The 15,219-nt window shown below is 41.7% G+C and overlaps 1 protein-coding gene across 6 annotated transcripts in view; it reads left to right on the top strand.

The window, feature by feature from the left end:
* TSC1 (TSC complex subunit 1) overlaps positions 1-12,595 on the top strand; it is a 28,363-nt gene extending 15,768 nt beyond the window's left edge. For 3 of the 6 annotated variants that reach the window (XM_075772593.1, XM_075772592.1, XM_075772590.1), the window contains 14 exons: positions 179-288; positions 518-641; positions 1,025-1,140; positions 1,449-1,521; positions 2,889-2,987; positions 3,087-3,657; positions 4,360-4,403; positions 5,013-5,179; positions 6,013-6,195; positions 6,580-6,690; positions 7,140-7,262; positions 8,280-8,467; positions 8,581-8,742; positions 9,516-12,595. In XM_075772593.1, the coding sequence (XP_075628708.1) occupies positions 179-288; positions 518-641; positions 1,025-1,140; positions 1,449-1,521; positions 2,889-2,987; positions 3,087-3,657; positions 4,360-4,403; positions 5,013-5,179; positions 6,013-6,195; positions 6,580-6,690; positions 7,140-7,262; positions 8,280-8,467; positions 8,581-8,742; positions 9,516-10,002 (2,558 nt within the window). In that variant the 3' untranslated portion in view covers positions 10,003-12,595. The remainder of the gene's footprint in view (positions 1-178; positions 289-517; positions 642-1,024; positions 1,141-1,448; positions 1,522-2,888; positions 2,988-3,086; positions 3,658-4,359; positions 4,404-5,012; positions 5,180-6,012; positions 6,196-6,579; positions 6,691-7,139; positions 7,263-8,279; positions 8,468-8,580; positions 8,743-9,515) is intronic. The other 3 variants (XM_075772595.1, XM_075772594.1, XM_075772596.1) reach the window with 2 other exon arrangements.
* Positions 12,596-15,219: the final 2,624 nt, after the last annotated feature.

Here is a 15,219-nt window from a genome sequence, read left to right as displayed (position 1 = left end):
ATAGGTATTTTCTTGGGCTGGAAGAAAAGTCTTGTTTGCTAGCTATGACTGCATATGTTGAATGGATTTGAAATGTTTTGGCTAAAAGCCTTTAACTACTAGCTAGAAGAATCATTGATTTGTATTTGATGTGTAGGATACTTTTAATTTTTTACTTTTTTTTTTTTAAAACTTTCAGGGACTTCTACCCCATATTCCACTCCTCAGCTAACACTATCATACATGCCAGGGCAGCTACCTCAGATTCTGAGCCCACAGTCAATACGGCCAACAACTGAGCCACAGCAGGTAAAGCAGAAGATAAAGCACAGCGTGCTTTTAATGCTTTGCACTTTGCAGTTTCTTGTGAGAATCTTAAAAATTCATGTTTGAGAAATACTGTGAATTCTTCAGAACTTAGTGTACATTTCACATTTAATCCCCATCTGATTTCCTGTGTCAGAACCTGGGTACAGGTGCTTCACATGTTCCTTTGAGCTTCACTGATTTCTATTTATTGTGTGTTGCTTTCACATAGGTTACCATCTGGAGTCCTTCTGTAGTTTGTGGTATGACCACTCCACCAACCTCCCCTGGAATTGTCCCATTGGAATCATCCCAGTCTGCATCACAACCTTACAGCAAAGCTTTTGGCACATCTGGTACGTGCTGAATTTTGGAATTAGGCCTTCAAGGTTTATTGTAACAGAAATTCTGGCTGTAAATTTTGCTGTCAGCTTCTTAAATGGGAATGCCACACCATGCAGTCGATAGGCTTAAGTCACTACTGTGAACAGAGTACCTGGTCATCTAGGGCAGTGCTAATGCCAACACTGAGATAGGAAATAGGTTACAGTGACTTAAGTGCCAAAGCCTGACGCAGGCCTTTTGGAAGCTGAGCACTTTTATCTTCTTAATTCACTTTCAACTATTTATCAAGTTAATGGTTGAGATAGTGTTTAAACATCCAGTTCTTCACATACAATATTCAGCTGAAAGGAGGAAATGGGAGTCTGCTGAGAAAACTTTTGCCCCTCCTTTTCAGCAGGGGGGAAAGGAACACCCTTGGGAACGCCAGCCACATCTCCTCCTCCATCCTGCACTTCAGATGACTTTGTACATGTTTCACTCCCTTCAGCTGCTGCCACGCCTCCTAAAAAGGTATAACAAAATTATTTTGCCAAACAAATCTGATTTTTTTTTTTCATTGACTTGACCATAACTCAGAAAGAAAAATCAGAGTAACTGATTTACAAAAAAATGTTGCATTTCACTGCAAAAAACTCATTTTCTTCTAAGTTCAGACAACTATTGCCACTTCCAGTTGCATAGTTTTAATACTTCTTATATTGGCTTGCTATTTAAGCCATCTCCTTGCAGGAACTTCCTTTCTATGAAACTGTCCAAGAGATTTGTTTCCAACAGATGTCCAATGCAAAGAATCCATTTTGTTTTTTTTGTTTTTTCAGGAGGACAAACCAGATCCTGGGAGGCCTTTACTGTACCGACAGCAAAATGTCATAAACAGCGATAAATCATTGGGTAAACTCTGTTTTCCTCTCCCCATTACAATAACCTGTTGTAAACAAATCCTGTTCTTATTGACACATGCTCCATTTGCTGAACACTTCCTCAGATTTTTCGCTTCCTTTTTTCTTTTCCCCACGTTCTTCATAGTTCCAGGATCCTGCCTTAACTGTGATTCAACTTAAAACCTTCTTGTGACGCTTTTGATTTCATTTTAACTATTCACCTTCAGAAATAGCTAGCAGATTTTTTTTTTTAACTGGCCCTCATGCATTCTTATACATGTTTAAATATACAGATCTATACTGAAGGCTGAAAAAGGATATTTACGGTTTTTTTAAAGCTGATTCTTTGAGGGTGATTTTTTTTTATTATTAGAAGCAACAAGTTGTATATGAAGTCTTAATTGAACAAGTTTTATGTCACATGTCTGGACCAAACTGTAAGGCTGCACATAAGGATAGATATGATGCTCCCTTTTAAAGGCTCTTGGAAAAACTTTGGGGTTTATCTACAATTATATTCCTGTACTTGAACTTTTTTAAAGTCCTGTGGAATATTAAAATCAACAGTGGATGGTTGAGGAACTCAGCTTCTAATAGGTAAATCTAGATTCCATTTTCCATTCTCTGTCATCTACATCTGTGACAGCTGTAGAAAGGGATTTTGGCACTATATTTGAGACTTCTATTCTGTGAATCTTTACCATCCTCAAAGTGGAGATGATAGTGAAATTCAAAGCTGTATAGCAACAGTGGAATGTGAACTTTCTGAATTACAAGTTAAAAACAGGTGAGGTTTTTCACTGGGTTTCTAACCTGTGACTAAGCTGTGAGGTTTCTATCCTGCATGCTGTAGTGCGTATCTCCCTGGCAGCTGTTGCAGATTTTTGATCAGTAGTCACATATTGTAAGTTTGTATTACATCAGTTGGCTAAACTTCCTTTTTTTTTTTTTCAGGTAAGTACCGTGTCCCTGTATAGCCAGATCAAAAGCTAAAGGGGAGTTTAATGCTAATGTGGAAGTATAGTAGTCACTCTCCACTGAAGCCAGCTTTTAAAATGTATTTAATGAGTTCAGTTGCAAACAGCACATCCTCATTCATAGAGGTGGTCACCTGCACTTGTGTGATAGCAAATCTTAAGTTTACAAAATTGCATTTTGGGTACAGGACTGACCTGTGACTGATCTCTGAACTGGTTTCCACATGGAATGGAACAGGATTCAGATAGCTTCCTCCTTTGAGGAAGTATCTGAAAGAGGGACAAGCTTATTCCAAGGCCCTTTCAGCAGTAAAAGGTTTCTGGTTTGTACTGCGATAAAGCTGGAGAAAACCGCTTCTGTACAACTAACTTTTCTTTTTTTTTTTTTCCTTTTCTTCAGATACATCCAGTAGTAAAAGTTCAGTAACCTTAAGTGATCTTCCAGAGTTTTTAGGTCGTTTGTCTTTTGAAGATAGTGCTGAAAAGGACAGAGAGGAAGGTAATTTCTGTCATCCTTACATACATCTTAGCTAAGGAAGTGTTTGTAATGTTGAAATACAAGATACCTAATTATGCTCCCCCCTCCTATCCTCCTCAGATGCAATATCTAAAGAGATCTCCGAGATCACAACCGACGCTGAACACATGGTGCCTAGAGGAGGATTTGACTCTCCATTTTACCGCACAAATGAAAGTCTGTCAGGCTCTCAAAAGAAGACCCATTCAGTAGTCTCTAGCGTTCAGGGACACAGTCAGACCTCAGAGCCTTTAACAACTTCTCTGGACAAGCCTGGGCCTGAGAGTGCACGGGAAACACCCAAACAAACATTTACTCCAATAGACAAGCCCTGTGGAGGCTCTGGAGAAAGCCCTGCTAGTAACAGGGAAGGAACCTCGGGGGAGACAAATATTTTCACTCCCAGCCCTTGCAAAGTACCAGCACAAAGAAGAGTGGTGTTTGGGAGTGGGCAGCCTCCCCTGTATGAGCACCTTTTTGAGGTTGCATTACCAAAGACTGCCTACCTCTTTGTTGGCAAGAAGACTGAAGAGCTGCTAAAGAAAGCCAAGGGAACCCAGGATGACGACTGCGTGTCCTCTACTTCTCCTGTGGAAGTACTGGACAGACTGATACAGCAAGGAGCGGATGCACACACTAAGGAGCTGAACAAGTAGGTGACTGAAAATCTTACTTTGCAAACTTTCTTGTTATTTGTTTTTGTGCTGGCTTTATTTTAATAGCTGTGCCTGAAAAGCAGCTGTGTCTGGAAATCTACAATGAAACCATGTTCTGTGAAACATTACTATTAACTGAGCTAGGGGCTCTGGGTGGAGGATTTTTATATTTGCAGTGGTAATGTGTTTGCTTTGATAGAAAAAAGGGGCTGTGACCATTGTACTCATACTTCCTTCACTAAGCTTGGGATGAAGAAGCAGAGCTGCTGGCTGTGCTGTAAGTGTGGTTTTGGTACCACTGTTAGTGAGATTTGTTTACTTTAAGTCCCACACTACAAAGTAGAGGCCAAGGGAAGATTGACACTTTCTTCTTTCTAATGTACATGAAGCCAAGAACTGGAGAACCAGATTTAACGTTTAGCTGTATCTGCTGTATTCCTTCTTTTCATCTTACTACCCTGTATTCTGCTTTGTCCTTATGCTGTTTTTCTCCATCTTCTAAGAAACGATGCCCTCCATTCTCTGCCCTTGCAACCTGCTGCTTGCACAGTTCCTCTTTATTCTTTTCATACTGACTGACCATCATTGTACTTTTATTATGCTGTAAGCTCTTTTGAGGTGAGCGTTCCATTTTAAAGTGACTTGCACAGTTTTTTACATTTAAACTTACTGGTTAATGCTGCATTTTCATTTTTCAGATTGTCTCTGCCAAGCAAATCTGCTGACTGGACTCACTTTGGAGGTGAGGAAGTTTCTCGTGTGTTTTGGCAATTTGGCAATCTGTTCCTCTATTATTAGACCTGCTTAAACAATAATCTGCATGGGTTTTTTGACTAATGCTGCAGAAAAATAGTGCCCTCCATTAAGTCATGGTTTATCTGCTTAGCAGATAAGACATCTGTGTTCCAGTGAGATGTTTTTTTCATCTTTGAAAAGTGCAAGCTATCTTCCCCACAATTCTAGACGTTTCTGCTTTTGACCATTTAAGAACTGGCACCCTTCAGAGTGATGCTGATCATCTAACAGATCCTTCCGCCTTTTCAATACTATTTGAATCTAAAACTGATCATTGTTTTTCTTGCTTCATGTGTGTCATATCTTGTATTCTTAAGCTTCTGTGGTGATGGTGAGCTTGGATTTATTTTTTTTAATAGAAGGAGCAATCCATTTGAAGCATGTACATGTTGCCCTGGGAAAAATGTTTAAAATTTTAAGTTTGTGTTGGAGATCAAATGGAGCAGACAGATTTTTAAGTTGGAATTTCAAAGAAATTTAATTTGCTTATTTTAGAAAGTATTTCCCGTATGTGGAACAGTTCAGTAACCTCTTCTGTCTTCCAACTTCGATCCAGGTTCTCCCCCTTCGGATGAGATTCACACCCTGCGTAACCAATTGCTTTTGCTGCACAACCAGTTATTGTATGAACGCTTCAAAAGACAGCAACATGCCCTTCGGAACCGTCGACTCTTGCGAAAAGTGATTAAAGCAACAGCTCTGGAGGAACATAATGCTGCCATGGTGAGCAGGGATACAGCTCTGGCAGTGATTTAAACACACTGATGCTAGAACAAGTATTAATTGGTTTGGCCAGTATCTTTCAGTACTACTGAATTAAAAAAGAAGCCTCACTTCTCACCTTATTAAAGACAGTGTTGGTGGAATGAATTGTGGATGAGTTACGTACATTGTGATTATTAAAACCAGTCGTTTCTATTTGATGGTAGGCAACTGAATCAGTGGATGCCTGCATGCTTGACCCCTGCCAGCATTTACCTTTGGATAATGTTAAAGGCTTCACAGTTAGTGGAGCAGTTACTCAGTGCCTAGCTAGACACCTTATTGCATTGTTTGAAGAAGCATTGTCCTTTCACTCCTCAATTGAGAAGTAATAACAAAAACTGAAAACTCCAATGTTCTTTTCTGGAGGTATTTACTATGATAAAATTTGAAGTTATAAGTTCATTGAAGGATGTCTCATGACAGATGTAGGCATGCTTCATTCTCTGTCTCCACATTATAGCTAATTCTATCAACAGTTTCACCTTTTGATAATTCAGTAGAAGAGTCAAAAATAGACTTCCAGATAGGTTTTGGAAGATGAACTGTTGCTTCAGCTGTGAAGCCTAAGTGCCTGTCAAAAGCCTGAGCTGCAGTGGAAGGATCTGCTATTGCTCATTGTGCCTTTGGATGGGACTTTGAGTTTTCAGCCTGTCCACTCTATCACCATTTAATCTCTTTTTCGGCCAAAAAAACCAAACCTTGATGGCTTTACTTACCTAGTGACTTAGGACAGATGTTCTAACTGATAAAGCAGGTGTCTTGTCTGATGCTTTGTATGGGATTCTTAACAGAAAGATCAGCTGAAACTACAGGAAAAAGAAATCCAGGCGTTGAAACTGAGTCTGCAGAAAGAACAGACGAGGTACCACCAGTTTCAGGAGGAACATGAAAATATAGTGGCTCAGCTTCACAGCCAGATCAGACAGCTGCAGCATGACCGGGAGGAATTCTACAACCAGAGCCAGGAATTGCAGGTATGAAGCACGACACTGAACGAAATTATGTTATCTACTTACTGGCTTTAAAAATAACCTTCCTAATAACATGGCATGGAATATCTGAAAGTTACATATGTCTGATAGAGATATTGTCCTAATTCAGAATAAGACAGTGCATAATTGGAAATGCCTAACTTAGTCATCATCCTTTTGTAGTTTTATTTTGTCCTGTCTTCACTTTGGAAATAGGAAAATGCAGTTTCTTAGCTGGTCTGGGAACTTTCACAGTTACTCAGTGTAACTTCATTTGCAGTGCTGGGGGTTACGGCCCCCCAGCCATGTGCCATTGCTAGTCCTTATTAAAATTTCAGAACCCTGAGTGAGTTTTGGGCTTTTTTTTGGTTTTTTTTGTTTGAACAGACCAAGCTGGAAGACTGCCGGAATATGATTGCAGATCTGAGGTTAGAATTAAAGAAAGCTAACAACAAGGTGTGTCACACTGAATTGCTTCTTAGCCAGGTTTCTCAGAAGGTAAGAAAAGTCAATGTTCCCAGTGTCCCTTTGTGTCTTTCTGTTTGGGTTTTTTTTCTGATAATTTTTATCAAGTGCTTTTTCTTTCTTGTTCTGAAAGAAGCCTGTGCTTAGTTCCTTAGAATCTGATATTAATTGCATAAAAACACAGACAAATGTGTTTTGGTGAGGAAACTTTGAACTTGGTTCAAAGGCTTCTGGAACTTCTCATTTTGGCTGCTTTTTGCACAGTAGGAGTTTGCAGACTGAGCAAGATGAGCTTGTGTTAAAGCTAAATTATTATTACTAAATAATTACTAAATTATTAGTACTTATTACCTATGATGCATTGGATTCTTGTCTTTGTGTCCCTTCTTTATAAAAATATCCTGTGAACAGAGTGCCTGTCAGCTGTGACTCCTGCTGAACTGTTCATTCCAGTGTTTGATTCTGTTAATTTCTCTTTAAAGCTTTCCAACAGTGAATCAGTGCAACAGCAGATGGAGTTCTTGAACAGGCAACTTCTGGTTCTTGGAGAGGTGAATGAGTTGTACCTGGAGCAGCTGCAGCACAAGCACACAGACACTACAAAGGTACGATGACAGGGTTGCAGAGGAGGCCTTTTGGGGAAGGCTTCACTTGAGAACAGCTCGATGATGACCTCAACCTTGTGTTCAGAATGAAGGAAATGCCTCATAACATCACTTTGGTGTGAAATTGGTTTTCAGGGCTTGGATTTCATATTTAATCTTCCGTTCAGATATTTTTGTGTGCTGTAGGTTTATGGAATATATTCGGTGCCCTGTGCCCGAAAGTTAAGAGGGGGATGTTATGTTACACCTCAAGTCAGTTTTAGCCACCTAATGTAAATTCTTAGCAATTTTTTCTTGCCAAAGGCCAAGACTTGCTGTGCTCTTAATGTAGTTGGCAGCAGACTATTGCTGGTAAAGTGACATTGGGCTCTTACATTTGTGAAAGTGTATAACGTAGGGTAGTAGTGCTAGAATTTGTAGAAGTATCTTAACCAGGATTTTACAGATTTTTGTGAGGTGCTGTTTTAAAACAAGCAGTCCTGCTCTTCTCAGTCATTTTCCTATTAAGAGTTAGTATTAACTTTACTAAAACTTCTGTGGTTCATATGGTTTTACTTCCTGACTTCAAAGAAACCTTTTTTTAATTAGAAGCAAGTAAATTGCACAACAATATAACTGTTTCTGCGTGACAGCAAGTAATTAAAGAAGGTGAATAATAAGCCAAAAAGAAAGTCTTTTACTGGTATTTAATGAAGGTCATGTTGCAAAAATTGTTTTAAAGTGGAGTTTGTCTATTCTAATCCAGTGCAGAACTGGCAAGTTTGTTTTGCTGAAAAGAGTTTTTCATAAGGAATGCTAATGTGCTAATAAATTCCAGTGATGTAGAGTTATTTTTACAGTAACTTAATAGTGTACATCCTCAGAGTATCCAGTTTTCTATATCTGTTTTTAGAAAAGCTTCTTTTATTCCATCTTGCTTAAAAATGTACCTATTTATAGTATCAGAAACACATCTAAATATTAATAAAAATAACACACGATCAAATTATACTTTAACATTGTGTTCTTTCCTTTGAGGAGGTTGAAATGTTGCACGCTGCTTTTCGGAAAGAACTGGAGAAAGCAAAATTGTGTGTTCAACAGCAAAGCCAAAGGCTTGATGCTTCCCAGAAACGGATAGCTGAACTGGAATCTCAGCTTGCTAAAAAGGACCACCTCTTCCTGGAGCAAAAGAAATACCTGGAAGATGTCAAAATCCAAGCAAGGTAGGGGTTTCCTGTGTAGAATTTTAGCTATGTATTGCCATGTGCACTGTCATAGTTGAGGCAGAGTCTGGACACACTGGACCCAATGGATTTTGGTTTCTCTTCCTCTTCAGAGGTCAGCTGCAAGCGGTAGAAAGTAGGTACAAGGCCCAGAAAAGAATCACACAGGCATTTGAGCTGGAGATCTTGGATCTGTTTGGACGGCTAGAGAAGAGCAGCCTACTGAAAAAACTCGAAGATGAGAAAACAGAAGCAGCTGAAGCAGCAGAAGAAAGGTAAGGGTGATGCTGTAAAATATGCTGGACTCATGACCACCTCCTTGGAAGTCGATGTCCTTGTGGAATTCCTAGCACTTAGATGCATCATCTCAAAATATTTCTGTTGCTCTTTGCCCCCCCTGCCTTTTACAGACTGAATTTATTTCAGGACTCTACCTAGGTTACTGAGAGGTGACGACAAGACTGGAAATGCTCATGAAGTACTTTTAAGATAGCTGAACTGTTACTAAAAGTTTGAGAGAAACCTCTGGTTTGTCTCTTTAATCCACAAATTGTTACACTATTGTTAAGTAGTTGTTTTACGTATGTCTACCTAAAGGTCTGGGTAGTGCTGTACTTGCCTCAGATCATGCCTTTATTCTCTACACCAAATTCTGCTACAGCATCAGGATAATTTCTTGCACTGCCAGCAGATTTGTGGCAATCACTTGGTTGGGTTAGGTAAAAGAAAGATCCACAATCCTAGGAAGATGTTCACATCTCTTCCTTTACCTTAAGAGGTCAGGATCTGGTTCCATTCTACTTTGGGATTATTGTCAGCTTTGGTTTTAAAGCACTGGATGTTGCAAAGCTGAATGCTGGCACTTTTCTGTTTTACCCTCTGTTACTTCTGCTTTGTTACAAAACTGAAAGGAAAACTGTTGGAGTACATCTGCAGTAGCAGAAATGGAAAGGAATCAAAGTAACCTGCTTTCCCCAGCATTTCACTGTCCATTGTAAACAGTTGCTGCCATTTCTTTGACACTGTATCCCCTCTGTTCCCAAAACAGGCTGGATTGTGGCAATGAAGATACTGTGGCGGGATACAGTGAAGAAACAATTGGTAGAAACGGAGAGACCAAACCTCCCAGCACTCGAGGTAGTAGTAGCAGTAAGGGTGGCAGCAGCAGTGAGGTCTCCACCCCAGAAAAACCCCAGAACCAGAGATTCAGCAGTCGCTGGGAGACATCTGTGTTGCTGGAGCCCTCGACTACTGTCCCACTGACTGTAGGTTCACTCCCCAGCTCCAAGAGCTTCCTTGGAATGAAGGCACGAGAATTATTTCGCAACAAGAGTGAGAGCCAGTGTGATGAGGAGGGTGTAACCATCAACAGGCTTTCTGATGCTCTAAAGACTGAACTCTGTAAAGATCCAAGCATGGAGACAAAGGCCCCTCCAAGCCCCGATAACCTTAGCCTCTCGCCTAAGATCCAGGAAAGCAGTGTTGGACAGCTTCATATCATGGACTACAATGAAACTCATCATGACCACAGTTAAAAAGGAAGATAGTCAATCAGTGTTATTTTCATATTCTTGGCATAGAACAGGAGGCGTGAATGCAAGTTTAACTAAAAGCTTTTATGTTTCTTTGGTCTGAGCAGCTAGCTCATGCAGCGGAATAGGATTGATGTCCAGAAACGGAAGGCGGCTGCTGAACGAATGCAAAGTGGATTTTTGGGTCTGGAATTGATTTCAATTAGCCCAGCCTAACTCTTGCTTCTTTCTCAAATTCAGTCCTTAGCAGCGTGTACTAATTTGAAGGGACAACTGTTAGCATTTGCAAGTATCTTTTCCCTTTCTCCCTGTCCTCAGTGAGTGGCTGCGTTTATGAACTTGAGTGCAATATGAGGCCAAATTAACATTTGTGAGTCTACTATGAATGCTTTGTATTTCCTTGCAAGCTTCCACTTTAGAGCAGTTAATTGTGCTGCCTGTCTGGGTGACTTTGGTTGCTTTCATTCTGGAAAGAAGCAGCACTAGAATTTCTAGTGCATTCATCTAAAGGTCTCTCTTTTGCCTCTCCACTGTCCCACATCCCTCAGAGCCCAGTTTTCATTAAGTTGGACTCTGATTGAATACCTAAATGTTCAAAGAACAGTGTACCTCTGCAAAACGATTCATTTACCCTAATTCATGCTCATTGTTTATATTGTCCTTAACATTTCCTGGAAAGTTACATTTGAACAGACATTTAATAAGAAACTGGAGCTTGTAATGCAGAAGAGACAGTATATGCTGAAGACTTGTTAAAACACTAGCCTCTGATCTTCTTGGGATATTAAGTGTTTGCCTGACAGACTGGTACTGACCTCCTACTGGTTCGTATGGGAAAGCAGTTGGGGTGGGAGAAGGACAAGGAAGTTTTACTCAAGTAGGGAGAGCATGCAGAATACATATGTAGAATTGCAAGCTTAAGAACATTTGTTTCTCTGATCAGGGAAATACTTGTGCTGCCTGACCCTCCTTCGTAGTTCTGGTCTTTGTTCCCAGTCTGAGCAAGGCCGCTGTGTTTTGAGTCCAAGAAATTGGCTTCGTTCTTCCTGGGAGTACGTTTTCAGGCTTGATTTAGAGTAGGGTTTCCTTTTGAGTGCTGTTCTGCTCAGACTGCAGCACATTTTTCAGCTCAGCAGTGTCAGTTCAGCTCTAGGTATCTCCCCTCACCCGCATCCCATTTCCTTAGACAAGGCTGAGGAGGAAGCCTGCCCAAACTGAGAATCGGAATTCTGTTGTGAAGCCTTTCCATGTTTATCATGTTTTAGTCAATGATGAGCCTTCTGTGAAGGAGGATTGTGGGATCAGGGTTTGTCAGTGGTCAGACTCAATCTCCTTCGTGACAGAGCAGAACCCGCTGTTAGGAAGGCACTGTACTTGTTTTAAACGTTAGATATGTCTAGGTCCAGGCGTACTTAGACGTATCGGGCTTCACAGTTACCCTGCATCACACGTGGCCTCTTTTTCTTCAACATTCTGTGGGTGACAGCTGCTGTGTAAGAATAGTCTCACACGTACATCAGGTCCAGGTACACTTGCACTTGTAGTTCAAATCCCTTCCTAACCCCAATAGGAACAGGACTCTGTCACAGCGGCTGGCAGTATGCTAACCTGTGCCTGACAGTGCTTTTCCTCCCGTTTCCGCTTCTTCCATAATACCTAGGGTCTAAATACATTTCTGCCTGTCTAAATTATTCTCTGTGTCCTTTCGGTTGGTCAGTCCTAACGCTGAAAGTAAAGGTGAACTTCAGTGGTTTTGTCAAAGCTTGAATCTGCATGGAATAGAAAATAGAGAGGTGGTTGTAAGTGACAGACTGGTTTTGTCGACATGTCTATAGGCTTTCTAAGACTTAGTGGTAGCAAATGTGGTAGCGTATGTTTCGGTAAGATGTGGAGGTTTCCTGCCCCTTGCCCCACCAGGTCCCAGCCCCAGGAGTGAACGGTTTGCACATTGCCCTGGAAGGGCTGGCTCGGCCGTGGGATGCTGTTGTGTTGGAGGAGTTCATCCGCCCATCCTTCTGCTTTGCCGAGCCCGAAGAGGAATCTTGCTTATATGCTGACTTCACTTGTTCTGAGGAGAGGCGGTTTTTGTTGTCGGTTACAAAAATGCCCTGGCGGTAATGCAAGCTCATTGATAAGGTGGCTTTTTTTCTTCTTTTAAAAAGGATTTTAGCACCAGGATAGTAATGGAAACCACTTTAGGTTTGTTTATGGACCACAAAGATTATGGAGGAACAAATTTTGCAATTTTTTTGTAAGTCTAAAAATCATGGATCTGCTGTATGTAGTTAACTTGCAGTTTGTTTGAAGGGGTCCCATCAGTGAAGTGGAAACAGATTTTTTTAACTGACTGCTTTTAGTTAAATCTAAAATTGCTGTCTTTGTCGAGTTAATCTGTTCCCTGCCTCGCTCTTTGTAAGCATGTTAAACAATCCACATTAAATGCCATAAATATGAAATACGGGGAAATGGTACAATCGTAAGCTAAAGAGAACTTAAACCAAAAGAAGGTTTTGCTGTCCTTATTAGAATGTTCTAAAATGTCAAGGCAGTTGCTTGTGTTTAACTGTGAACAAATAAAATGTATTGTTTTGCACTACTCTGTGTTAAATTCCCTGCAAGCTGACCTCTTTGGGTCCAAGCTGGCCTGAGATCAAATCTGCAGAAACCAGTTCGGTACCGAAGCATCTTCTAGGACCTGCAGAGCACAGAGCAGATCGGGGGTCCTGCCCCCTTTTGCGTGGGGTGCTTTGTTAGCAGCTCACTTTTCTGCATGGAGCTAATACCTTTTTTTCTTCTGTGGAAAAACCACCTAACCAACGACGTGCTGGTATAATCCAGAACTTAACTGCCAGGAGTTCAGTACTGCAAATCTGCTGTTGGCCTTCTGTCTGGCATTGGTCGTGTAGTCTAGAGACTACGCAGTGATTAGACAAATTAATAGCTGAAGATGTCAAAGACTGTGGTTTGCAAAGCTGGAGACACTATCAGAAGCTGGCCAGCTCGCTCTGCCTCTTCTGTACCCTGCGCACGCAGGACAGTTTCTCAGACCAAGGGGAACTTTGGGGCCATTTTACTGTAAGTTTAACCTAGTTAGGTTAAGGTTGTTCTCTTTTGTCTTTTTTCCAGACTGGCACTTCCTTACTCTTTTGTGGTGGGTTGTTGGTTTTTGGGTTTTTTTCCAAAATAAATATTAGAAAGGTTGCTCAAAGCGATTTAGAAATTCATAGATGAACCTCTGCATTCCAGTTCAGGACTGAGCGTTGTTCTTCACTGTGAACAACACGTGCACGGGGATGGTGAGAGGAACACGCAGGCTGTTCATGGGCACGCTTTGGCTGAGTAACGGTGTTTATGGAGAATTTTTATATAAAAGTTATGGTGAGCATTATCTTGGGGTTAGGTGATACAGGAAGTTGTCTTTGGGCCTGCTGCATTGGGATGAGTTCTACAACATGGTGCAAGTGAAATGAAAACAACGCAGAAAGGGACTTTGGCTTGCTCTTACCTTATTTAAAATCCATTTTGCGTATCCCTTAACAAGCTTAGCATTGAAAAGCTGTACTTGGCTGGTATAAAAAAAACCAAAAGCTATATATTACCCATAGAAGTACATCCATTAGGGTACAAAAAAAGAAAAATAAAGTACCTTGCTTACTTGATAATGCTAAGTAGTATGGTTGGTAGTTCATAAGTAATAAATATGCAGTTTAAATTTTATTTCCTGAATTTAAAGTATCCGTGCTGATTGATCTTGATTTATTGGAACTACTTAGCTGTTGATGCAATGGTGGATTTTAAAAGTAAGCGGTTACAAAATAGTTTAGACCATCAGCAGGAGATGAGTTGCTTTCTTCGTACATGACATGCAGGAGCCTTAAAGCTCAGCGTGAACCGGTGCTACGTCACCACCCAGGGACGTCAGCGATCCCGGTGAGCGTTTATAACGCAGCGAGGAACCGAGCACGGGTGGGGGGAACAGCCCGTGGCTCCTCTGAGGTTACAACTACTTGTGAGAGCCGCGGGGCCCGATGGCCCCTCGTCCCGGGCAAACCGCGGGGACGGGGCGTAGCTGCGGCCGGGGCGGGGGGCAGCACGGGCGGAACTTGGTAAAAATTCCTTCTCAGAGCCTCTGGGGGACGCTGGTGTGGGGGCCCGGCCCTGGGGAGAGCCCCGCCGGCCCCGCTCGCCCCGCCGCTGCCCCGCGGCGTTTCCCGGACGCGGCCACTAGAGGCCCCCCGGAGCTCGCCACTTCGCCTCGGCTTGGGTGAGGTTGTTGGGATGCCGAGTGCCCCCTCTCCCCTGAATCGCCCCCTCTCTCGTCCCCTTAGAGCGCACCGCCATCCCTGACACTTGTCCGTAACTTCGTGGGGTCTGGGCTGCGCCCCGTCCGCTCGGCTGGAACCGGGTATTTAACGTACAGAATACCTTGGCCCGGTTTGACCCTTAGCTGAATCAAGAGGAGCAGAGAAGTAATTTATAGCCTACAGACACCAGGATTCTGTTGAGATCATTTACTACCAGCCTGTATGTCTGTTTCAGTCTTTGAACGAAAAAGCAGTATTTATTTCCTGGACTCGCTGACAGATCTCTGGGTAAGCCGGTTCGGTGCCCTGCCTGGTTTCTCAGTGCAGATCTTGGAATTTTATGCTCGCAGAGGCTAAAGTAAAACTTTATTGCACTTCTGTGTTTGGCATTTACATCCTGTTTATGTAAATTCTTCAAACGGCTTGATTTGTAGTAGAGAAAAACAATTCTTGCTGTATCTTTTTGTCTTTTGAAGTGTCCATCCACTCTGGAAGAGGAGAACTTGTATGGAAATTAAGTAATTTGTCTAGATGTTTTTGTGAGACTTTGCAATCTTCCAAGAGATTCTGGTCGTGTCATTACCAAATCTCAGCCTGCAAGTTTTATGCGCTCGTTTTCTGGTTGTGTCTTAAAATCCTGGCTGCGTAAGACTGATTGAAAGGACCGGACTAGGTTAGAAGTTATTATCGAGGTTTGGGAACTGTGTTTCTTGCATGTATTGCAACCTTTGTCACGTTTGATGGGACTGTTCTGACAAGCAATTTGTGCTGCGCTGCACCATGAAAGCTGAAAGCGAACTACAAACTGGAGGATAATTTTGGTTTCATCAGAGCCTGTGTGTTCAAATTTAAACTATATGACAGGGTGAGGAAGGCTGGAAACAAGATCTGGGAATAGCATCTCTTGTGTCCCCAA

Source organism: Balearica regulorum, chromosome 20 (genome assembly GCF_011004875.1).
Source record: "Balearica regulorum gibbericeps isolate bBalReg1 chromosome 20, bBalReg1.pri, whole genome shotgun sequence".
Classification (NCBI taxonomy): Eukaryota; Metazoa; Chordata; class Aves; order Gruiformes; family Gruidae; genus Balearica; species Balearica regulorum.
Note: the sequence above shows the minus strand (reverse complement) of the source record. Positions and strands in the feature narration are given on the sequence as shown.